At 47.7% G+C, this 26,012-nt stretch overlaps 2 protein-coding genes across 4 annotated transcripts in view; both read right to left on the bottom strand.

The window, feature by feature from the left end:
* Nucleotides 1-26,012, bottom strand: part of CCDC86 (coiled-coil domain containing 86) — a 248,143-nt gene that overhangs the window by 11,162 nt on the left and 210,969 nt on the right. The gene's annotated exons all lie outside the window — the stretch shown is intronic.
* The window catches only part of LOC134575655 (uncharacterized), a 185,474-nt gene continuing 181,411 nt past the window's right edge, over nucleotides 21,950-26,012 (bottom strand). For all 3 annotated transcript variants that reach the window (XM_063435005.1, XM_063435006.1, XM_063435004.1), the window contains exon 7: nucleotides 21,950-22,354. In XM_063435005.1, coding sequence (XP_063291075.1) covers nucleotides 22,349-22,354 — 6 coding nt within the window. In that variant the 3' untranslated portion in view covers nucleotides 21,950-22,348. The remainder of the gene's footprint in view (nucleotides 22,355-26,012) is intronic.

Raw genomic sequence — 26,012 nt, 5'->3', positions numbered from 1 at the left:
CTATTTGGAGATTGGACATAGGGAGTCCTCCCATATACTGGACTCCCGGTGGTTTCACTGGACCTTGCCTTGCGTTGTTCTTGGCACATATCACACATCTTCGTACAATGGCTTGTGTCAAGTTGGACAATCTTGGTATGCCGCTATCAACAAATCATCTACGTATTGTAATAGTACACACTCTCCTGGAATGGACTTGAAATCCAGTAAGCCTTGACTTAAAGCTGATCCAAATAGGGTAGGGGAATTTTTAAACCCTTGGTGCAGCCTTGTCCAAGTCATCTGGCGTTTCGAGCCCGTTACAGCATTTTCCCATTGGAATGCAAAGATACACTGGCTTTCCGCAGCAATTCGTAGGCAAAAGAAGGCATCTTTGAGATCCAAAACTGTGAAGTAGGTAGCCCCGCCCGGAATTAAAGCAAGCAGGTTATATGGATTGGGCACAACTGGATGTATACTTACTACCGCATTATTGACTGCTCTCAAGTCCTGCACAGGGCGATACTCATCTGTACCGGGCTTTTGAACAGGCAACAATGGGGTGTTCCAGGGGGAAGTACAGAATTTTAGGATACCATACCTTATGAACTTATCCAAATAAGATTGTATGTTCTTCTTGGCCTTTTGTGGAATGTGATATTGTCTCAGGCTTACTGGATAAACCCCAAGCTTTAGTTCGAAACGAATTGGTGGGATATTACGAGCAAGTCCTGGTGGGTTATTCTCTGCCCACACTCCTGGTATATTGAACAAGGATTCATCACTCTTAGGGTTTTGGCTAGTCAACACTGTATAAAGTCGCCACTCTTCTTCCTTTGGTACAGATATTGTCATTATACCTGAGGGTCCATTGAACTTCAAAGATGTTGTTCCGTTAGGTAGAAATGTTATCTGTGCTTGTAATTTCGACAACAAATCACGTCCTAGCAGTTGGACTGGACATTCAAGCATATAAAGGAACTGGTGTTTCACTATGTGGCCTCCCAATGTACAGAGTCGACTTTTAAGAATCGGTTTAGCGGCACTCCTTCCAGTTGCTCCTATTACGGTGATAGTTCTTCCTGAAGGAGGAGCGACTAGGTCAGTCACCACCGAATGTTCAGCACCAGTGTCAATCATGAAAGAACTCCTTTTTCCCCCTATTGCTACATCGACCATAGGCTCCGCTCGGCCAAGGGGGATGGAGCCCGGTCGGTATCAATAGTCCTCCATGACTTTGTCAGCCAAACTCACAAAGTCCCTATCCTCTCTCGCGCGGGGTCTCTGCGCTACTGGGTAATATCTATCTCCACTAACACTTCCTCTATTATTCCCACTATTTTCTCCAGGACCTCCTCTACCTCTCCCTGTGGAGGAGGAGTAAGGGGGCGGCATGGGGATCTCGGATTCAGGAGGCGTGTCCAAAATGGGCGTAATTACGGCCTTAGTGGACAAGCGAGTTCTGGCCACCATGAGCCGACATTGTTCCTCGTGGCATACCCGGATCCATTTTGGCAAGTCATTTACGGCCTGCTTCCAACAATCAATATACGGAAACTGACCGTAAAGTTCTGGCCTACCTGATACAGCCACGTGTACACGCTGTACCAGATTAGGATCCAAACTGCCACGTGGTGGCCATGCAGCCACCAAAGTAGGCCATTCCCTACTACATAAAGTAGTCAGGCGTGTTGGAGACATCTTTACCCCAAAATCATACACAGTGTATCCCTTTTTAAAGTTTTTCAACATACATCCTAAGGGATCCATAACCGTTGAATCTGACGCACCCATACTAACAATGAAGCGTCGTCTCCAACAGAAACTAAACAAACACACTTCCAACGGTCACACCCGTTCCCTTGGCAACAGCACCACGTGGTACAGTTACTAGGTGAAACGCACACAACAAAACACTCAGGGAATTCCCGTACACACACAGCTGTTACACCAGTCACTAAATAACTATTACTGTGCCTTTTGGCGAAACTATACAGTCACCCACGCTATAATTCCCTATACCTGAATTACCCGTCTATAACATACCCCAGTAACATCGTCTTTACAAACAGTAGTTATAGTACGGTTAGCATTGGTTAGAGTACAATTTAAAGTCACAGTTCAATAAGTAGTGGTTATGGTGTTAAACATACAACATAGACGACAGTTATTAGTAGTTATTTACAATATCAGTAGTTATTATACATGGTTATGGTACCGTGCGCTATAATACAGTTACACACTATTTACACTCTCGCTAGACGGCAGAGCTCACGCTATCTAGCAAGATATACACGCTACTACAACAATCATTAACACATTTACAATTCCCAACTAATCTATTGGCCAGTACCTCGATGGACTACCTAAAACTATTTACATCCGTTTTGGTTAGCCACGCTGCCCAAGCACCACATATAGCGAACTAGAGGGCAGAATTTACAACAGCACCCTCTTAGTCTATATACTCTATCAAAAATCTAGTGGGTTCCAAATTTACACGCCTTCCCACTTAGCCAAGATAGGTTGAGATCTAGCGGACTGAATTTACACAGACGCCGCTTAGTCTCCCGGTCCCTCCGACCTAGTGAACGTAATATACACCCTAGAACGCTAGTCTAGACAAGACACCGGTGTCCGGCTTGGGCTATTTACACAGAACCCAGCCTGACTCCAAACCAAAATTAAACGGGCTGACTACAGGGCGTTTAATTGAGCGGCGCGCCTTCGCTCCTTCCCTCCACTGGAGGGGGCAGATTCCATACACAAATAACCCCTTATGGGCCTACCGCACAATCGGTATCCAAAACCCCTTGTGGGTCCACCGTCTAAAACAGTGGTCGTCTTACCTCCTCGTTCCTGGACCTGAGTTCACACTCATCGACGGGGACACCCCAGCACTTACTACGTAGAGGCCGATGATCTCCTGGACAACAGACCAGTGGCGCCGAGACGAAGGGAGGTCCACGCAGAAGTTCAGGGGTGCAGCCGTAGAGAGCGTGGGCAAAGATAGACCGTCTCACGCCTCTGCTTCTCAGCTACCGTTGAACGATGAGCTTCCCGGCCAATTGCACCAAATGATACCGGAGAAACTGACGGAAGCCAAGCACAGAGAGATGGACACAGGTTTCTTCAGGAAGGAAGAGATTCTTTATTCGATTCACCGACTCAGAGGGACTAATGTCACCAAAAAACAGCAAAGTCTGAGTCCTGATCATACAGTGTAGGTCCCTTATATAGGCATGTAGCTCCTCCCATAATCAGTTCAACCTACACATACTCTTATCTAATCAACCGAATAGAGACTAAATTCCTGTTTGACCACATTACTTGCCCAGCACAATGGAGGAGGGGAAATACTCGTATATCCTGTATTCCTACACTTGCTCAGTACACTGTTGATTGTATCTTAGCTACGTGTAACTGACTAACTGATACATCAACATATGCAAGTGCACATACCACGTGGCAAACTTGTCCTAGTAAATTTATTTTTACTGAGATTCCACCACAGTTTTGCTCAAAATGCCGACGTAATTTAGCAGGTGCTAACGAACTGTTTGGCAATGTTTCAGTACAATTTTTATTTCTGGCACTTGTGAATCCAAATGATAATTAGCTGTCATTATATTTTCTTTGTTTGAAAAGAAGATTGGGTAGCATTGTGTGCTCTTCTTTTTATCTTTGACTTGTCTCTGCTATTTGAGGAACAGTAGATTCAACTATTTCGGACCCGTTTTCTTGGTTTCTTATTGTATCTTTTTTCTCAGTTTCTATAAGTGAAGACCAGTTAGAAGTAGTAATGATTTTTTTCTTGATAGTTCCTTGTTTTAACCAGATGTCCAAATTCATGCTTGTTGGTTGGTAAAATAAACAAAGCACTTATCTAACCTGAAAAAAAAAATCAGGTTTAACTACCTGACTGCAATGGATGCTGTTTCTTATAAAGCTCTTACAAAGAACTTAATGTAAGCAGGATTTTGAGTCAGTCTTAGAGAAAAAATACTATCACACTTTAAAACAGATCTCACTACCTGACTCCCAAGGATGTTTTATAAAGCATCTTAACCATGAGCAGGATTTTGAGTCAGTCTTGGAGTTTAAAAAAACACTCTAGTACAGATTTCACTACCTGACCGCAAAGGATGCGGTTTTAACAGCTCTTAATTCTTTTTTTGGTATATCACTGATTTCTAGAGATAGTAAGCAGAAAAATTTATATGTATATAAGTTTAACCAACAAAAAAATATGAGAAGCCCAACCCATGTAACTTGTTTTCAGCATCAGACTTTTAACATAATCTCTACAAAAAAATTTAATTAAATAATCATATCCCCGTATGCCACAATGGGCATTACTCTAAAGGTCAGTTATCTCTAAAGGCAGTAAAATAAATCGTTTCTCCTGTGGCCAATATTGTGAGTTGAGCATCTGCCAGAATGCTTCCACTCTATAACACTGAGTGCACATGAAATGGCTGACTGAGGGTGGGCTTATGGAGGGCTGACGGCAGGCATGCATAACGGCACAGTCTTGCAATCTCTGCTGTTTCCTACCTTCCGTGAACAGCAGAGAAACGCTGGCCTACACCATCATACTATCAATGGCCTCCACTTAAGAGAAGTTGTATATGCTGTTGGATCTCACAATTGATGGCAAGTGGTAGAGTGAGGGTCCCAGCAGACACCCCAACCCATCATTTACCACTTGGTAAAAACATCCTCATAATTTGCTAACGGGAAAGATTTGGATCCCAAGCTAGGGGCCAATAATGCATGGTCCCAGTTTACATCCGTAAATAGATTTTATTATATTTGTCAGTTGAATTTATTATAATCCTTTATTCCACCTGGCAGGCAGATAGCTAAAAATCACTTAACCCCTCAAGGACACATGACATGTGTGACATGTCATGATTCCCTTTTATTCCAGAAGTTTGGTCCCTAAGGGGTTAAAGGTTAAGTATTTACTTTTGCTTGTTTGACGAACTATGCCTCTGCGTAGGCAACAATGCACCCTCTTTTCAAACCTGCTACATGTCTTCTAACATTCTGCATACGAAATAATAAAAAAAAAAAAGGTTAAGTATGTGACGACTGGTCAGTTAAAATAAAAATAAACATATATAAGGGTCAATATGACCCACATACAACTATTGGGAAAATGTTATCTTCTTTTAACCCAATCCACCAGGAGCTACTCAATCGTTAAAACATCATCCCTGATCAGTGGGATGGTATAGTTTTATAATGGGGAACTGTCTCTGGTCCCCACTTGTTCCACCCACCGTTCGCTAAAATGACTATAACCCCCTTAAAATGAATAGGTAACTATTGTTGTGCACTTTTTTTGTAGGCATTAGTATTAGCAATAAGATGTGGTCTATAAATAAATAAATAGAGGAACTCTGTGGGAACGGCACTGACCAAAGTATCCAATGATCTACTCGCTGCAAAATCTCGTGGTCACTACTCTATCCTAATTCTCCTTGACCTTTCTGCAGCTTTTGACACTGTTGATCATCAACAGCTATTTCTCATCCTCCGCAATATCGGTCTACAATGTATTGCTCTCTCCTGGTGCGCCTCCTACCTCTCCCAGCGCTCTTTCAGTGTTTTTTTATCTGGCTTTGCTTCTTCTCCCTGACTCCTCTCTGTTGGTGTCCCCCAAGGTTCAGTCCTTGGTCCCCTACTGTTCTCCATCTATACTGCCTCCCTTGGTAAACTCATTAGCTCCTTTGGCTTCCAATATCATTTCTATGCGGATGACACGGAAATCTATCTGTCCTCTCCTGATCTCTCCCCGTACCTCTTGACTAGTGTCTCTGACTGCCTCTCTGATATTTCTAACTGGGTGGCTGTCCACTTATTTAAACTCAACTTGACCAAAACTGAAATTCTGGTCTTTCCTCCCTCAAGTGTTGCTACTCCTGTGTCTGTCTACCTCCAAGTCAACGGTGCTACCATCAGTTCTACCACGCAGACTAGCTGCCTAGATGTTCTCTTTGACTCCGACCACTCCATTATGCCTCATGTTCAGTCTATTACCAAATCCTGCCGCTACATTTTCAAAAACATTGCGTTCATCCGACCCTACTTAACGCCAGATGCTGTTGTGGATCAAAATCAAGTGTTTGATTACTTGAATATTTGCCTCTGTCCAAATTATTGATATTTGATGCATGCACGCTTCCTAAAGTAATTCACAGCAGACACAAGTTACCAGGTTGATGAAAAACACAAGAATGTTTAATCGGGGGGGTGGGGAGCCCCTTATAAAGACAGAAATATGTCATATGCAGAAAGCAATATTTCAGAGAAAATATATCTTTAATTGGTTAAGTGTTAAGTGTCTTATCTAATGCACAACCTACAGGGTGTGATGTCACTGTCATCATGGGATTCTCCTCCACATTCCAGCGCCATCTTGTTAGTTGATGGGAGGGGGAGCTTCTAGCAGCCTTTCTGAGCAGGAGGGGAGGGGCTGTTCTAGCAGCCAGGTTAACACAGTAAACATTGAATAATACTGAGTACAGTTATGCAGAGTAAATAGACATTTTACTAATCTTAATTTACGTCCATAACAATGCGACTAAGGTGCTGTTCCATTCCACTGTCCTTTCTCGCCTTGATTACTGTAATCCGCTTCTCAGTGGTCTTACGTGCTCCCAACTTGCGCCGTTACAGTCCATAATGAATGCGGCGGTGAGGCTCATCTTCCTGTCCGCCCGCACCTCCCACGCCTCACCCTTCTGTCAGTTCCTACATTAGCTTCCTGTAAGATATAGGGCACAATTTAAAATTCTGGTTCTTGCTTTCAAATCTCTACATAATGCTGCCCCCACCTATCTATCCTCCCTAATATACAAGTATGTCCCGTCTAGGCCCTTAAGCTCTGCTAAAGACTTAGGTCTATCTTCTCTCCGTACTCCCACCTCTGATGCTCGCCTTCAAGACTTCCCTCCTCCGTTAGATGCTCACCCAGTCTCCACTCCTTCAAAAAAATCATTCAAAACCCACTTCTTTATTAAAGCGTATCAATTAAACTGTTAATAGTTCCCGACTGATTCCTCTCATGCAACTGTCAGTTTAATACTATCCTTATCTTTTGTGTCACTTTTTCCCACTGCCTCTAGCATGTAAGCTCATTGATCAGAGCCTTCAACCCATCTGTTCCTGTGTGTCCAACTTGTCTGGTTACAACTACATGTTTGTTCGTCCACCCACTGTAAAGCGCTGTTGAATTTGTTGGCGCTATATAAATAAATAACAATAATAATCAGAGTGCGTTTGTCAGTGATGTTTTGTGTGTGCCACAGTGTAAGGCCCCCCGCTCTAAAGCCACTTACCTCATGCTCCCACGCCATGTCTCCCTCTCTTTACTTGGAGCCGTGTTGAAGCGCGTCCTCCTGCACCACACGGTCAGCCCGCGACCGCTGAGCCACAATTTTCCAGGGACCAGCGGAACACAAATAGCACCAGAGTCAGTCCACTTCACTCCTACATGACAGAGACACAGAGCAAGAGTGCCCTATGATGCATACGTGCTGAAGTACGCCTTCTCAAAGGGAAAGCAGGTGGAATTGTCAAAGGGGCGCATTTAAGAGGCGGAGATGAAGTAACTAATTGCTCAGTTATTCTGTGCTCCTGTTGTGTTTTATACCTTCAGTGCCTGTCCTGTTATACTCCTGGTGTTTGACACTTGCCTGATTCCGACTATGATCCTGTGCAGCCTGTCCTTTCCTTTTGGCTTGCCTGACCCTATTGTACTGTGAACCTGATTTTGTGCTAACAGCCTTTTCTGCATTATGGGCTCCTTCTACTAAACAGCCCCCCTGACACACAGAGAGTGTGTGTGCCTTTAAATGTTAAAGTTTAATACAAAATATTCATATACACAAAATACCAGAGTATTGCAGTATGCAAGGATACCTTTTTTTATTGGACGAACATAATTTTTCAAAATTCTTTATTTTCAAGTTTTCAACTGTTAATGTGGGGTACAGAATAAAAAAGAGGGGAGGGGTACAAGTACAATTCACATATTTGAGTGAGTAAGGATTTGGCTTTTCTGAGCCGGGGAGAAAGAGACTGGGATAACCATGGCTCGCATATAAGATGTCCTTTAACCCCTTAAGGACACATGACGTGTGTGACACGTCATGATTCCATTTTATTCCAGAAGTTTGGTCCTTAAGGGGTTAACGATGGTCTCTTTAGCTGACGCTGTCTGTTGGTCTTGAGGGTGTCATGGGGGTGGGCTGTTGCTCAGTGATTGTGTCATTAGGTTAGTAACCTATGTATCTGGGGGGGTAACATAGGTGGGTAGGGTAGTTGGGAGATGGGGGGGTTGCGTGTCCGTTCGTGGATCTCTGTGGTCTTCATGAGACCGGTTTCTCACGGTTTGGTGCGGGGTTGGTCGCTGTGAGTGGGCCATGAGCTGTCGGAGTCAGTGATCTGTGGTGACCGTTTCGGGACAGGAGCCCGTCCAGGACGGTGTAGGCCTTGTGGTGAGAGTTATGGGGAGAGGGGCGTGGGGGTGTTGGCCCTTTGAAGGTTTCGGGTAGTGAGGGGTCAGTGTCGTGGGGGGGGGGGGGGCGTGGTACTCTTGTTTTCTATTTGAGAATCATCAGTTGTGTGAGGTAGGGGTTGAAGTGTCAGTTTAGGTTGGGAATAACATTGGTGGGTCGATTGCCAGTGGTCTGGCGAAGATGTATGGGGGGTCGGTGGGGGGTGAGGGGGTTAGGGGAGGTCGGAGAGGTGGTATCTTGGAGGGGTCGTAGAGGAGTAGGGCGGCTGATGTCTGTAGGAGTTGGGAAAGTTTAGGAGTGGGTCAGCCTATATATGATCCAAGGGTCCCATATTTTGTTGTGGTGGTGGGTTGTGTCGTGAAGTAGGGCCGAGAGATTGTCCATTTCCCTGGCTTCCTCTATTTTCTTAATAGTTGTGTCCATGGTGGGAATGTTTTTGTTGCCCCATTGTTCGGCAATTGTACACCGCGTGGCCAAGGCGATTTTGGCGAGTAGTTTGTTTTGTGCCCTAAATGGGGGGGATGGAGGTTTGGATAGTAACCAGACGCACGGGTCAAGAGGGATCTCAGTGTGAAGGAGAGCTGATGCTAGGTCTGCGACTTTCGTCCAGAGTTGTGAGATGTGTGGGCAGTGCCACCAGGCGTGTATGTAGGTGCCCTGCGACCCGCAGCCCTTCCAGCAATCGTCCGTGGTTGAGCATTTCATTTGCTTCATCCGTAGGGGCGTCAGGTACCATCGGAGGAGCGTTTTATAGGCCTGTTCCCTATGGTTAACGCATATGGTTAGGGATGCAGTTGCTTCCCATATTGCCGACCAGTCTGACGGGTCATTGGGGGGGCCGATGTCCCTTTCCCACGCTTTGGTGTATGCGAGTGCTTCTGTCGGGGAGGAGGAGTTTAGTTGGAGGTAGATGAAGGAGATTTGGCCTTTGCGTATCGGGGTGTGTAAGCAGTCTCGTTCGAATTGGGTCAGGGTAGCGGTGGCCGTGGCGGAGTGGAGGGGGTGTTGTAGGAAGCTGCGGATCTGGAGGTATCTAAAGTGGTCAAAGGTGTTCAGTGGTGTGTGCCTGGGCAGATCTGGGAATTGGAGCAGCTGATTGGATCGAAAGAAGTGGTAGAAGCGGTAGAGTTTGTTGTCTTCGAAATGTGCAAAGTCTCGGGAGTTTCTTCCCGGAGGGAATTGTTTGTTTCGGAGGATTGGGGTTAGGGGTGAGGGGGAGTTAACAAGTCGGGTGTTTGGTATGGTCTTATCCCATACCTGGAAAGTGGTATTAAGGGATGGGGACGTTTGTGGAGTGGCGGGTCTGGAATGTTTGGGAACCCAGAGGAGCAGTGAGGGGTGGTCCCTACCCAACAAATCGTGTTCGAGGTCTACCCATAATTTAAGTCCTGGGGGGGCGTGTAGGTGTTGTATTTGTGTCAAGTGGGCCGCCTGGAAATAGTGTAGGAAGTTGGGGAGCCCCAGTCCGCCTGTTTTCGTGGTTTTGTACATCGTGGATCTTTTTATTCTTGGTTTTTTGTTAGACCAAATGAAATTGTCGATTTTTGTCTGAAGTGCTTTGAAGTCCTTTCGGGAGATAGGGACGGGTAGGGTCTGAAATAGGTACAGGAATCTGGGGAGTAAATTCATTTTAATGGAGGCTATCCTCCCCATCTATGAGATAGGCATGGTGTTCCAGGTCTGGAGGTCCGTATAGGCTTGGTGGATTAAGGGGGGTAGTTTAATTCGTATGTGGAGTCGGGGTTAGCCGGTAGGAGTATGCCGAGGTACTGGATGCTGGTGTCATTATACCTAACGGGTGTGAGCGTCGTAGGTCATTCAGGTCATGTTCTGGGATCCCGATTGGGAGAGATTCCGTTTTGTCCAGGTTTAATTTGTACCCAGAGACTGCGGCGTACTCGTCCAGTAGTGCCAGTAGGGGAGGTATGGATTGGAGAGGGTTTGTAAGTGTGAGGAGGATATCATCGGCATAGACCGATATTTTGTATTCGTTTTGTCTCACAGTGAGACCGGTGATTAATGGGGAATCACGTATTTTTTGCAGGAGGGGTTCAAGGGAGAGGGCGAAGAGGAGCGGGGAGAAAGGGCAGCCCTGTCTGGTACCATTTTTAATCGTAATTGATGTTGGGATGGAGTTGGGTATAAGGAGGGTGGCCGTTGGGTTGTTGTAGAGAGAAGATAGGGTCTCTATCAGAGGTTCGTGGAATCCAAATTTCCTGAGGGTGGTAAATAGGAAAGGCCAGAGGAGGCGATCAAATGCCTTTTCGGCATCCATGGACAGTAGAAGGGTCGGGATCTTCCGGTGTGTTGCTACCCAAATGAGATCTAAAGTGCGTCTGGTATTATCATTGGCCTGTCTCGATGGGATAAATCCCACCTGGTCGGGGTGGATTAATTTGGGTAGGGAGTGTTGGATTCGGTTCGCCAGGAGTTTCGTGAAGATTTTGATGTCTACGTTGAGGAGGGATATCGATCTATAGTGGCCTGGGTCGGTGAGTGTCTTGTTTGGTTTCGGGATTAGGCTGATGTTTGACCGCAGCATATCGTCAGGCAGGGCCTCTCCTTGGAGTAGCGAGTTGTAGAGCGAGGCGAGGTGTGGAAGGAGGGCAACCGAGAATGATTTGTAGTATTGGCCCGTGAAACCATCCGGACCTGGGCATTTATGAGGTTTGATTGATTTAATTATGAGGGCAATTTCTTCCGTTGTGATGGGTGAAGTGAGGTATTGTTTGGTTTCGTCTGGCAGTGCAGGGAGGGGGATGTCTCGGAGGTACGAATCGATGGCTTGGGGGTCAAGCGAGTGGGGTTGATCGTGCCTAGGGTGTGTTCTATGGTCATAGAGTTCAGTGAAGTACTTGGCAAAGGTGGCAGCAATTCGGTCTGGGGTAGTGTGTGTGGTGCCGCCGGGGGAGTTGATTTTATCCATACGTTTGGCCTGCGCTTTGTGGCGTAGTTTGCGGGCTAAGAGCGAGTCCGCTTTGTTGGACTTATCATAATAGAGTTGTTTAGTCCACAAGAGCGCCTTTTGGGAGCCTTTGGCCATGAAGGATTTGATAGCCTGTTGGTGGATCTTTATTTGGGCCAGCTTGTCTGAGGAGGGGTCTAGTTTGTGTTGGGCCGAGGCGGTTCTCAAGGAGGATATGTGGTGTTCCAGTTCTCTGAGCTTCTTTTTTTTTAGCCTGGTGGCCTGTTCAATCAGTGTGCCCCTAACCACTGCCTTGTGTGCTGCCCACAGTGAGCTGGTTGAGGTGACCGAGTTTGAGTTTTCGGTAAAGTAGTTTTCTATGGTTGTGCGTGTGTCCCTCGTGATGTCAGGGTTTTGCAGTAGAGTCGGGTTTAATCTCCAATTCCAGGGCCTGGACGCTAGGGGGATGTCCATTTCAAGGGAGATTTCTGCATGGTCGCCTATTGTTGAGTTTGTGACCTGGGGTAGCAGGGAGGGGGAGATTAGGAACATGTCAATTCTAGAGTATGAGGTGTGGGGATGCGAGTAAAATGAGAAGTCTAGGGTGTTGGGGTGTTGTAGTCTCCATACATCCTGGAGGTTTGTGTGGAGTGCGAAGTTTGAGAGCAATTTGTCTAGTCTCGTTGCATGGGGGGTGGACCTTTTAGTGTGGAGCGTGGGGCGTTTTCGGTCAAATTCAGGGGCCATAGTCGCATTAAAGTCCCCACCTACGACCAGGTGGTGGGAGCTAAACAGTTTTAAATGTGCTCTGAGGGTCGACCAGAAGGACGGGTCAGGAGTATTGGGAGCGTAAATGGAGGTGATCGCGTACTTTTGGGTCCCCAGATGGCCCACTATTGTGAGGTATCTGCCTTGGGGATCCGGGATAGAGCGCGTGAAGTGAATCGGACAGGATTTGTGGATCAGGATGGCCACTCCGTTGTTTTTCCCGTGATGGGAATTAGCTAGATGGCATGTGGTGTAGTGTTTGTTGCGTAAAGGAAAGGGTCTAGAATCAACGTAATGTGTTTCTTGGAGGAGGATTAGTTCCGCTCGCGAGCGGGTTGCCCATCTCAAAAGTTGGTGTCTTTTAGCTGGGTTGTTGAGGCCTTTGCAGTTAAGTGATACACACGAGAGTGTCCTAGGCATTTCAGGTGTTGTGGGTGTGGTGGGGGTACGGTGGGACGGGGTGGTCCCCGAGAGGAGAAGTGAGTTAGTTGCGAGGGAGGGTTGTGAGGCAAGGGAAGGGTGGGGGGGGGGTGTAACGTCTCGGGCGGGTGGGTAAGGGTGTGGGGAATCGGATCTGTAGAGTCCCTGGTCTTATAGAGTACTAGCTAGGTGGTGTTGTTTGGGGGGTGTTGGTGTTGCCTGAGGGGTGGGGGGTCGTATGTGCGTCGTGCCCTGTCGTGGGCGTTTGTGTAAGTCTGGGGGGAGAGGAGGAAGGTTTTCACATTCCCTCTGTCCTCCCCCCAGCACGCAATGGTGTGGTACACTTACGGTTGGAGTTTTCTCAAGATAGCGGTCCTAGGTAGTGCCGAGAGTGGTTCCTCTGTGGAGTCACAAGTGGGGAATAGAAGTCAGTTGGCGTCCGGGATGGGTGTCTCGATGTGGGGTTGATGGTCTGTGAGGTGTGTCATTGAAGTGGGGTCAGTCCCATGTCGAGTACATTGTTTCCGTCTTCTGGGGGTGAAGTGCTATTCCGGACTGGAACAAACATAAAAATAGAAACATAGAAACATAGAAACATAGAATGTGACGGCAGATAAGAACCATTCGGCCCATCTAGTCTGCCCAGTTTTCTAAATACTTTCATTAGTCCCTGGCCTTATCTTATAGTTAGGATAGCCTTATGCCTATCCCACGCATGCTTAAACTCCTTTACTGTGTTAACCTCTACCACTTCAGCTGGAAGGCTATTCCATGCATCCACTACCCTCTCAGTAAAGTAATACTTCCTGATATTATTTTTAAACCTTTGTCCCTCTAATTTAAGACTATGTCCTCTTGTTGTGGTAGTTTTTCTTCTTTTAAATATAGTCTCCTCCTTTACTGTGTTGATTCCCTTTATGTATTTAAATGTTTCTATCATATCCCCCCTGTCTCGTCTTTCCTCCATGCTATACATGTTAAGATCCTTTAACCTTTCCTGGTAAGTTTTATCCTGCAATCCATGAACCAGTTTAGTAGCCCTTCTTTGAACTCTCTCTAAGGTATCAATATCCTTCTGAAGATAGGGTCTCCAGTACTGTGTACAGTACTCCAAGTGAAATAAAAGCATGCAAAGGCATAACTGAACAGTAATTAACAACATTGAACAAGTAGGGATTATAGGTTGCATTTACCCGCAGTTGTGTGCATAGACAATAGATATCAAGGTGTAGGGGCGCTGAGTCAGGAGTTACGGCGCACAGCGTTAGTGAATCCTCGTTTACCCAGTCCCTTTGTTTGGGCCCAGTCTGTAGGACAAGGAGTGTTAGAGCAGGTTAGGAGGGTTATGAGAGCAGACCTCTCTCTAGGGTTAGCGTAAAGTGGAATTCCTAAGGTCGGGGTCATATTACCCCGGTGGGTTGGGAGGGCTAGTAGCGTTGGGTTCGTCGGGTTGTAGTGTGTGGGCGGGGAGGACACCATATGGAGCCCTAGGCGGGTGAGGACACCACATGGAGCCCTAGACCTTTTACATCCGCCTGGAGTGACGGTCTCCTTGTAGGAGGGTCAGAGGTACTCGAACCGGGTGTACCCCGGAGGTGTTCCTTAGTGTCCGCTCCCCCCTTCCCAAGAGCTGCTCCCTATTCTGGGGTCTGTCCCGGACGTCCCAAGGTTATCTCCCTGTGTCTCGGTAAGGCATGAGTTAGGTTGGGATCCGTCAGGAGTGAGGGTGTCCACATGGAGCAGCTGTGTACCCTAGTGGTCCCACTCCCCCAGATAGAGGCATACCCGGGGATGTAGATTTCACCCCTCCTTTCCCTTATCCGTATAACGTATTTGCTCCACTGTGTAACGTCCTGTTATTGGTTTCTATAATATTATAATTGTTCTTTTTTTTTTTTTTTTTTTATTATTTACTTATTTATTTATTCCCCCCTTCATTGTCTCCTCCCCCACCCTATTTCTTGTTTATTTTTTATTTATTATTACATTTTTTTTATTATATGTAAATATTGTTTCCCTTCTATTTTATAGTGCTATGACAGAGGTATGCTGCTAATGGGGGGGTTAGGGTCCGATCATGTTACCCAGCCGTCTATTGTGGTGTGGGGGGTGATCCTCCCCTCTTGGCTGGTGGCAGTACGCTCCGGTCTCTTAGTAGGCCTAATTTGGGTGTGTGGAGAGACTATGGGGCAAGAAGTGACAGGGGGTCGGGTCGGGGTACCTGTCGGGGGAGTAATCCGATGGTGCTTACAGGAAAGCGTAAGTATGCAACCCAGGTGGCTAAGGGATTGTGCCGTAATTTTAGGAATCTCGACCCATTTACAGAACCCGTGGACCCCCCTCCCCAAGTCCCTCCGATCCCACCCCAAGGCCCCCTGGTATAGTTGCTATTTCTGGGCATAGTCCGGTTGTAGAGTCCCTTTTCCTGGGCAGGTGAGTCATATGGGCCCGGCCTGGTGTCTTTGACTTAGTAGCAGTGGAGAGTTCGGGGGTGCGCTCCCCAGGCCTGACCACAAGATCAATGTTCGGAGCAGGTGGAAGTTTGCGGTCTCGTTCTGCAGAGGGGGTGTCCATCGGGTAGCAGGGTGTCCGGTGTGTCATGCAGGGTTGTGGTGAGTGTCATCTCGGTGCGGGTAATGCTGGGGTCAGGGAAGTGTTGCGGTTACCAATCTTGCGATGCGTTGCCGGTATCCGGTTCCCGTGGTTGTGATCTTTTCTTTTTAGAGGGACGTGGAGAGCGGGATCTAGTATCTTGGCGGGCGTCGGTCTCTCGTCGGAGGGCGGGGGTGTGTTGCAGCAGTTGGACTCCCAGCGAGTCCGCAAAGGGCCCCATCTCTGCTGGATGCAGGAGTATGTGGGTTTGTTCGTCCTTTCTGATGATCAGCTTGAAGGGATGGCCCCACATGTATTTCAGCCCTTGTTGGTGAAGGGCCATAGTGAGGGGTTTGAGGTCTCTCCGCTTCTTCAACGTTAGCGGAGAGAGGTCTTGAAAAAAGGTAAGCATGATGGCCTTGTATTTGGGCTGTTCATGTCTGGCCGCCTGGATCAATTTTTCCTTCGCCGTGAAATGGTGGAGGCGGGTGATGACGTCCCTCGGGATGGCTTGGTTTAGGTTGGGCGGTTTCAAGGCCCGGTGAGCCCAGTCAATTTCCAGGTCGATGGGTGTGAGGTCCGGGGCCATCCCTTGAAATATGGCTTTAAGCGTGGGTATTAGCTGCTCGTGGGAGACCGTCTCGGGTAGGCCGCGGATGCGGATATTATTTCTCCGCGACCTATTATTAAGGTCCTCCATGCTGTCCTCTAGGGCTGAAATTTTGCCATGGAAATATGCAATGTCTTGGGCATGTTCCTGTGTGGTAGACGCTAGTTTAGATATGCGGATCTCAGCCTGGTCTGTCCTGGAAGCAAGGGTGGTCACTTCAGCTTTGAGGCCCTCAAGCTGCTTGGTGATTTCCGCGGCCACGTGGGTTTTGATGTCGGCGGTGGCCTCGCGGAGCATGCCACGGAGTACCCCAATGGTGAGTGGGGCTGTTGGGTCCGATGAGGGGACGGTATCCTCGGGTTCAGAGTCATCCTCTTCTGTTGGTTGGGAGTTAGTAGGCCTCTGTGAGATGGTCGGCGTACGGAAGAGTGTTGCTACCGACGGGGTTTGATCACGTTTTTTCTTCCCACCGCCCATGGTGTCGGAGGTTGGGTAGGGTGAGTGGCACCGTTCAATGTTGTTTGTAGATGGTTGTGACTAACAGGGGTGTCGATGTTAGTGGATTAGCGTGCTGTGGGGAGAGAGAGCTCGGGAATCAGGCGTCCATCTTCCTCTGAGGTCAGGCTCCGCCCGAACATAATTTTTCAAAGACAAGCTTTCAAGAGTTTTCCTCTCTTTTTCAGGTCTGAAGCAATACTGATCAATCTGATAGAGTTTAATTTAGACCATTTGAAGTCGGCTCAGAGGTCGGCGTATAAAGCTCTGGGTGCGGTTATGAAAGGAGTTGGGAATTGTAGGTATTGTAGCAGTCTAAATAAGAATGGCCATTGTACTCGGTCGAACGCCTTCTCTGCATCTAAAGAGAGCGCCAGAGAAGACGTTGCAGATTTTGTCATGTACCACACCAGGTCAGCCCCCCGCTGTCAGGGTGTTACCAGAGATGGGAGTCTGTAGAGCAGATATGTTGCTCACCCTTGCAAATAGACACAGTCCAAGGTGACCAGATAGGAAAACACCTGGACTGTGAATCTGTGCACGGGGGCTGTGCAGGATAAAGCTCCAAGTCGCAGTACAGGCAAGGACGCAAACAGCAGAATAGTCAAGGGATAACCGAAGCCAAAGGATGCCAGAGGTCAGGATCCACAAAGTGTAGCCGAAGTCAAGGGATACCAGAGGTCAGGATTAACGAAGTCAGAAGCCGGGGTCAATATGAAGTAGTAGATCAAGAGACTGGAACACAGGAACGGAATACACACAACAGTTTCAAAGACTTGATAAAGTTCACAGGGCGAGGCTGTGTTTATATACCCTGCTGATGTCTGATCAGGGTCAGGTGAAGCACAGCAATAGTCAAAGTCCAGCCCCCAGTACTGAAGACAAGCCAGGATGAACAGGACTGCAAAACTGCTGTGGCTCAAAGGTAGAATGCAGGCCCAGGATTGCAAAATTCGCAAGTTCAAATCCCCTGTTGGGCACTTCATGCTGTGACTGGCTCCGGGAGCAGTGCATGGGCCTTTCCCACATTGAATGCCACTAATTTGAGGTGTAGCGTACTTCATGTCTCCGTAGGAGGTCTGCCATGGGTTTCCATTTTTGTCGTCACTGAAGTGTTACCGGTGAGAAGTCCTAGTATAACGTTATAGTGGCATCTTGGTAGCGGAGTTCATGCTCTCTGCTGTACTTTAGTATTGCTTCCTTGGTCGACCTGAGCCTCCAGCTCTTTGGGAGCGCAGTGTCCTGTGGCTCTGTCTATTACCCACTTGTCCTCTGGGATATCAGGCAGGAGGTTTTTGAAGTAGTGCTCCATCTTAGCTATTAGAGTGCATTTGTTTTGGTTTTCAGCCAGGCATCGTACCCAGAGGTTGTTGCGCCAGGATCTGTTCGCTAAGTCCTCAACCAGGATGTCTAGGTCATTTAATTTCTTTAAGCTTGGTCAGTATTTGGTGTGTGTCACCCTGGGATGTCTGCTCTAAAGGCCAGGTTTACTCCACTGGGATAAATATTTTTTTTCCACATATTCTAATAATACTCTCACAGTGGCCTCTCGTAGAGGACCAGAGAATTAGGAATATACAAAATACCACCTGCAGAGTGGATACATGAGAGAGCAGACTTTGCAATCAAAATGTTTTGCAATAAATTAATTTAATTGCAAATGTCAATTGTGTATACAATTTTATAAATTATATATGTGTATATGTGTGCATAGATGTGTATATATGGATACCTTGGAAATCTTGCATAAACCAGTCCCAGTGTTAAGGCGTTAAACGAGTAATGAAGATGTGAACCCCCTGTTCAATGTCCCTTAAGATGCATTAGCTACAACTCAGAGACAGGACACACAAAGGCCCAAACAACTGGGTTTGAAACATCTCTTGTGCAGTGGGAACATGCCAGCATTTTTAGCTGTGGACTGCCCTTATGGTCAGATTAATATGAAATTTGGCCGACACCAACGAGCTAAAGTCTGGATGAGATTTGAGTTAGGACTAGTTGAAGGCCAATTATGTATTATTACCAGGGGTGGGGGCAGGGAGGGGAGGACAGTAGGCCCTAAAAAAACAATAAGGGGGGGCCTACTGTCCTCCCCTCCCTGCCCCCACCCCTGAGTGGTGGGTGGGGGCCGGGGGGGACCTACTGTCCTCCCCCCGGCCCCCACCCCTGAGCGGTGGGGGCCCTAAAAAAACAATAAGGGGGGGGAACCTACTGTCCTCCCACCCTCAGCAGTGGTTGGGGGCCCTAAATAAAGAGTGGGGAGGGAACTTCTGTCCTCCCCCCGGCCCCCACCCCTGAGCGGTGGGTGGGGGCCCTAGATAAGAATGGTGGGGGGGACCTACCGTCCTCCCCCCGGCCCCCACCCCTGAGCGGCGGGTGGGGGCCCTAAATGAAAATCCCTCCACCCCCAATCAAGGTGACTAGGGGTCCCAAGCCCCTAGTCACCCCACCCAAATCAAACTATCCCCTACCTACCCCTCTCACCCTAAAAATAGTGAGGGGGGAATAAAATAACACCTGTAAAAAAAAATTAAACGTACTATTTGACGTCTTCTTTTTTCTAAAATCTTAGTTTTTCAGCCCCACAAAAGGCCAAATAAAAAGCCATCATACCCGTCGAACTTAAAATAAAATAAAAAACCTGAGCGCAAAAAAATAATCCATCTTCACCCATGGAGTGCTCTGCGCAGACTGAGCTATGCAGGGCGGGGGAAGGCTTATAAAGCCTTGCCCCGCCCTGCAATTAGGCTAAGAACACTCTGATTGGTGGGTTTAAGCCAATCAGAGTGCTCTTTGTCATTTTACACAGCGTGGGAAAGTTCTTTGGAATTTTCCCACGCTGTGTAAAATGACACAGAGCACTGTGATTGGATGGCTTGAAAACCATCCAATCACAGTGCTCTGTGTCATTTTACACAGCGTGGGAAAGTTCTTTGGAATTTTCCCACGCTGTGTAAAATGACACAGAGCACTGTGATTGGATGGATTTCAAGCCATCCAATCACAGTGCTCTGTGTCATTTTACACAGCTTGGGAAAGTTCTTTGGCCTTTTTTGGGGTTGAAAAATGAAGATTTTAGAAAAAAGAAGACGTCAAATGGTAAGTTTTTTATTTTTTTATTTTTTACAGGTTAGTTATTTTATTCCCCCCTCACTATTTTTAGGGATAGGGGGGTAGGTAGGGGATAGTTTGATTTGGGTGGAGGGGGTGACTAGTGGCTTGGGACTCCTAGTCACCTTGATTGGGGGAGGTATTTTCAATTAGGGCCCCCACCCGTCGCTCAGGGGTGGGGGCCGGGGGGGACAGTAGGTCCCCCCCTCTCTTTATTTAGGGCGCCCACCGCTCAGGGGGGGAGGACAGTAGGTCCCCCCCGCTTGTTTTTTTAGGGCCCCCACCCACCGCTCAGGGGTGGGGGCCGAGGGTGGAGGACGGTAGGTCCCCCCCTCTCTTTATTTAGGGCCCCACCCACCGCTCAGGGGTGGGGGCCAGGGGGGGAAAGTAGGTCCCCTCCCTTAATGTTTTTTTAGGGCCCCCACCCGCCGCTCAGGGGTGGGGCCGGGGGGGACAGTAGTTCCCCCCCTTATTGCTTTTTTAGGGCCCCCACCCACCACTCAGGGGTGGGGGCCAGGGGGGAGGACGGTAGGTCCCCCACCATTCTTATCTAGGGCCCCCACCCACCACTCAGTGGTGGGGGCCGGGGGGAGGACAGTAGGTCCCCCCCCTCTCTTTATTTAGTGCCCCCATCCACCACTCAGGGGTGAGAGCCAGGGGGGAGGACAGTAGGTTCCCCCGCCTTATTGTTTATTTTTTAGGGCCCCCACCCGCCGCTCAGGGGTAGGGGCCGGGGGGGAGGACGGCAGGTCCCCCCCACCATTCTTATCTAGGGCCCCCAACCACCGCTCAAGGGTGGGGGCCGGGGGGAGGACAGTAGGTCCCCTCCTCCCCCCTCTCTTTATTTAGGGCCCCCACCGGCCGCACAGGGGTGGGGGCCTAGGGGGGAGGACAGTAGGTCCCCCCCCCTCATTATCTTCATGGCCTCCACCCGCCACTCAGGGGTGGGGGCCTGGGGGGGAGGACAGTAGGTTCCCCCGCCTTATTGTTTATTTTTTAGGGCCCCCACCCGCCGCTCAGGGGTAGGGGCCGGGGGGGAGGACGGCAGGTCCCCCCCACCATTCTTATCTAGGGCCCCCAACCACCGCTCAAGGGTGGGGGCCGGGGGGAGGACAGTAGGTCCCCCCCCCCCTCATTATCATTATGGCCCCCACCGGCCGCACAGGGGTGGGGGCCTGGGGGGGAGGACAGTAGGTCCCCACCCCCTCATTATCTTCATGGCCTCCATCCGCCACTCAGGGGTGGGGGCCTGGGGGGGAGGACAGTAGGTCCCCCCCTCATTATCTTCATGGCCCCCACCCGCCGCTCAGGGTGGGGGAGGGGGCAGAGGACAATAGGTCCGCCCCTCCCCCTTATTGTAATTTATGTAATTTTTTTTCTCCAGTGAGCAGCCACAGGCTCACTGTTTAGTAGACATGCCCCTACTCGCGGTATAGCGAGTAGGGGCATTCGGGAGATTTTAATCTCCCTTGTGCTATTATGGGGGTCATATTGACCCCCATAGAGTGAGGGGGAGACATGGGGGGCTTATGAAGTGGATCCCTGCCGCTTCTATCTGTACATATTACAAGGAGGGAGCTGCAAGCCGGTAGTGATACTCAGTGTTAGTTTGTACGTCTGATTTTTTCTATTCATTCATCCGTCTGTCTGATGAATGAATGAATAGATGAAATTCCCGTTCGCATGTTCAGGTGTTTCACTGGGCATGTGCGGGAATCTCACAGTCTGTCTAGTGTGGGCAGATGACGTGTCCCACAGGGACTTCACCTACCCACACAAAGATGGCGGCGCCCTGAATAAAGATCGGGGCAGAAAATAAAGATTAAAAAAGAGGTAATCTGGGGGGCTTAGGGGTATTTGGGGGTGACTAGGGGGTCAATTGGATGTAGTGGAGGTGGGAGGGGGGTTAGAAAAAAAACGGTATTCGGCATGACAGTGCCGCTGTAAGGACCAATCTTCAGGAATAAAAAGGAATCATGACATGTCACACATGTCATGTGTCTTTAAGGGGTTAATGGCTTTGTCTCTGCCACCAGTTTATCAATGTATGCATTTATAAAGCACACAAAGCTCAACTTATATGAACTCTTGTATTTCCATATAGATTTTCCCCTGATATATTGATAATTTGTATCTTTCACTCTACCACTGTATAAGTAAAAAAACAAACATATTGTCTCCTGGATTATTTGCACACAGTGATTGTGAGTGGCAGCCCCACGCCATTCTTCAGCGTATTAAAGTGAAGGAGATGCATTGGGATGTCTGCTCTAAAGGTCAGGTTTACTCCACTGGGATAAATCGTGATGGACCACATTAACACACACCAGCTGTCACACAAGGTGGCAGTGTGGTGTCATGGGAAACAGTTTGCATCTTCTAGGTATGCAGAGATACTTTAAGTCTCAATTTGCAACTCCAGCAACCTTAATCTGTTAAATTTAGCAGACGGAATGTTGGTCTTCTATAATTAGCAGTGGTTCGCCTACCTTATGTATATATTGGAACTTGTAACCAATAATAAGCACAACAAAGTACTCATTTATAAGCATTTATTACCACCAACTCTCAAAAAAAAAAAAAAAAAAAAAAAAGAAATACACACGAGCCAAACAAGCTAGAATGTAATTGTTACAGCATCCATGTATTGTTAGTATTGATACAAAAATAATAAAATATAGTGCATTTCAACGATTTTAAGAGTGGGTGATTTGTAATATAAGCAGTGCGATATAGAAATTTAGAACGTTTTATATTGCAGTCATTTAAGGAGACACAAGTAAAAGACTATATAACATAGTGATACATAAGTAACATTACTGTAAGATATATAAATGGCCTTGAGTAGATCATTTATATACATATTTTTCACTGTCTTGTGTCCACAGTACTTAGCAAATGGCTGTCTTCTTCTGGGCATCACAATTCACATATTCATTTCTAGAGAAAAAAAATGTAAGAGAAAAAAAGACATTACATACAACGTTATCTTATATATTCTATATTTTAATTTCAAATATTGTCATTATAGGGGAACTGTCATCTAAGAAATGTGTTAAAATCTACTTCAGACATACTATGCAATTTTAGTTACTTAAACCACAATTATAAGTTGCATTTTCAGTTGGAGGAAAACACTTGAAGCATATGTTGTGCTGAGCTATTTCAATTGACAAACAATAAAACATAAAATGTAAAATTCAAAGAGGTTGAGCAAAGGTGCAGGGAACTATACACTGCTCTGTAGGGGCTTTGAGGCCTAAACAGGGTAGGGGCCTGACATAGATTATTTTAAGCAAACAAATATGTTTGAATGACTATCTGTTCCTGTCCAAATCTGAGATGATTAAATTGCGTATACGCAGAAGTAAATTCACACTGACACATGGAGTTCAGGTTAAAAGAACTTCGAGAAAATTTAATGGCATCTGGTTAAAAAGCGGGTATGCAGACCCTTTTAAAGGCAATATTACATCATCATAGAATATCAAGATAACAACAAATAAACATCATTAATTGGTCGATGTGTTAAGTGGTAAGTTAAATGCCCTCCCATCTTTATTATTAATTGGTTTAAGGGTTAAGTGGTCAGTTAGGCATCCTCCCATCATGGGATGTCGTCATCTTTGACAGGGATGGGACATAAGATTCAGGCGCCATTGTTGTTTAGCACGAGGCTCGCTCGATGGGAGGGGGAATCTGGCAGCCAGCCATTTTGAGTACTTGGCACCGTTTAGCTTCGAGGTTAGTTTCAAGGCTTTTTTTGTGAATAGACATTTCATTAGTGCAGTTTCTCGTGATCTAACTATGGCATACATTGTTACATATTACAGGAACTTGATGATTCCGGTGTTAGTCATATTTTTCTGTCTAATATTCTAAATGCTGTTAGGAAAATCTGTCATATAATGAAGTTAGATGGAGTTAATGGAGAAATTTAATACAGGTTTTAATAATTCTACAACAGGCCCATGCCCTATATTGAGAGGGGTGTTCAGCCTATGCCCACGACCCATGCTGCCTGCCCAGGTGTAGAACGAGACACAGGGCCTCCTTAAAGCTACCCCACCAGCCCCAGACTCTGAAACAGTCCGGCACTTGTTTCTCACTGGTCCGATTGCTCCTCGTGGTCTGGACGTGTTCTCTGAATTTTCTCACATGTAGCTGGTATCGTCACTGTGTCCAATGTCCCTGAGGGTGTGGGCCATGCCTGGGGATACGTCAGTCCCGTTTGGACTGAGGTCTAGTAGAGTGATGGTAGATCTTGGAGCAGTGTCTTTGGAGTCAAGGATCTTTCTGCACCTGCCCTCTTGTCCAGATTGTTGGCAGTGTCGTGGTATTGCAGGTCAGTGCAGGCCATAATCCAGTGGCTTGCCTTGCAGGGGACAGACTAGGTATGTCCGGAACCATTTGCCTCTGCATCCGCGCATTGGTTACAGCCCAGATCTTGGCCCATAGTTGGTCAAAGTACCTCTTAACGCGTTTCTCTACATGGGGCCAGGTCTCAGATTCAATGCTGGCGGCCATCTTAATGCTGGCGGCAGGGCCGGCCAAAGACATTGTGCTGCCTGGATCAAAGAATGAAATGCTGCCCTGCCCCAATCCCCAACAAAACCACCCACATCCATTATGTTATGCAGTGTGTGTAGTGAATGCAGTGTCTGTGTAGTGGATGCACGGTGTGTCTGTATAGTGGATGCAACGTGTTTGTATTTTGTAATGGATGCATGGTGTGGATAGCGGATGCAGAGCATGTGTGTGTATAGTGGATGCAGTGTGTGTGTGTATAGTGGATAGTGTATATGTGTGTGTGTGTATATAGTAGATGCAGGAGGGAGTGACACAGTGAGGGAGGGGGTGACAGGTGGCAGAGTGACTGAGGGAGGGAGGGGGTGACAAGTGGCAGAGTGACTGAGGGAGGGGTTGACACAGTGAGGAAGGGGGTGACAGGTGGCAGAGTAACGGAGGGAGGGACGTGGTGACACAGGTGATAGAGTGGGTGGCAGAGACACAGTGAGGAAGGGGGTGACCAGTGGCAGAGTAACGGAAGGAGGGGTGGCAGAGCGAGGGAAGGGGCGACAGGTGGCAGAAGACTGAGGGAGGGGGTGACACAGTGAGGGAGTGGGTGACAGGTGGCAGAGTGAAAGAGAAGGAGGTGGTGGCAGAGTGATAGAGGGAGGGGATGACAGGTGGTAGAGTGACTGACGAGGGGGTTACACAGTAAGGGAGGGGGTGGCAGAGTGACTGTTAACTCTCACCAGTTTTATTCAGCTCAACTTGCTGAGACTTCTCTCATTCTCTACTAATAAGTGGGCATTCATTGTCTTTAGCTACGGCTATAATGCACAGTTTAGACAATAATCCCCCACTATTAATTTTACACCTTGCTGCGACCCCCAGATACAAGTTGGCACTCTGTACCCGACTTATTGTCTTAAAACTACAGCTACCATGCACAGTTTTTTTTTTTTTTGTAAATATGTTTTTATTTAGTATTTTCAGTTTAATTTTGTTCCAGTAAACATAGTATTGTATAAACATGCAGTAAGTGGTGACTCGCAGGTCGCCGTACGGCACATGTGGAAATAGTATTCGAGCAAGTAGGCAAAGGTGACTCGCAGGTCACGTCATGGCATTTGTGGAAGAAATGTATGAGCAAGCAGGTAATGGTGACTCGCAGGTCACAGCATAGTACTTCTGGAAACATTCTATGGACATGCAATCAAGGTAGGTGCATAGATCACTGCACGGTATGCGTATAGTTTCTCCACCTACACATTCCAACCTTGGCCCAGGAGAACGGGCGCAGCCCGGATGGCAGCAGCTATGGTCGGGGCACTCTGGGTTTGTATTGCTCCTTATGTATGCCGGCCTCCCTGGCTGCGCCCGTCCCTGTGTGCCGAGTGGGTTTTTGTGTACCGTGTCCGTTCGCGTGGCTGTGGTGTGGGGTGTCGTGGCAGAGTGTTCTATCGGTCACAGTGGGGCTAGTTAGGACGTCCAACCCCCGTGATCGAGGGTCCGTTCGTGGAAGTGTGGTTACTGTTGTCTCCCCTTGGGGAAGTGAGTATCGTCGCAGGAGCTGTTCATGTCCGCTCTGTTGTCGCCCCTGCTGTGAACCATTTGTAATGGTCAGTGTGTGTGTGCCAAAGGGTAGGGGGGTATCGGGAGTGACGTGTCTGGGAGGGTAGGGGAAGGGTGCCGTCTGTCTAGGTCAGTCCTGTGGTTGTCCGGTCGTTTCGTCCCCTCTGTGTGTCATTATGGGTCGTATCGAAGTCTGGTAGCAAAGTCTGCCCTTGTGGTGGTCAGTATCCATTGGGTCCATATTTCCATGTACCTGGTCATTGCGTTGGATGTAGTCATAATGAGTTCCTCTATGGCCCTAAGTTCCTCCATTTGGGAGAACCAGGATGTTAGGGGAGGTGTCGTTTGCTGCTTCCAGAATTGGGGTATCACCTGCTTGGCAGTATTTAGGATTCTGATGGTCAGTGAGTGTTTGTAGCGTGTTCTCGGGGTCTGTGTGTGATGAAGGAGCATGTGTTCTGGAAGGAAGGGGGGTGGTACGTCGGTGAAGGTTTTCAGGATGCTGTGTATGCCCCGC

This window comes from Pelobates fuscus, chromosome 10, assembly GCF_036172605.1.
Source record: "Pelobates fuscus isolate aPelFus1 chromosome 10, aPelFus1.pri, whole genome shotgun sequence".
NCBI classification, from domain to species: domain Eukaryota; kingdom Metazoa; phylum Chordata; class Amphibia; order Anura; family Pelobatidae; genus Pelobates; species Pelobates fuscus.
The sequence above is the reverse complement of the archived record's forward strand: the minus strand, read 5'-3'. Positions and strand labels throughout refer to the sequence as shown.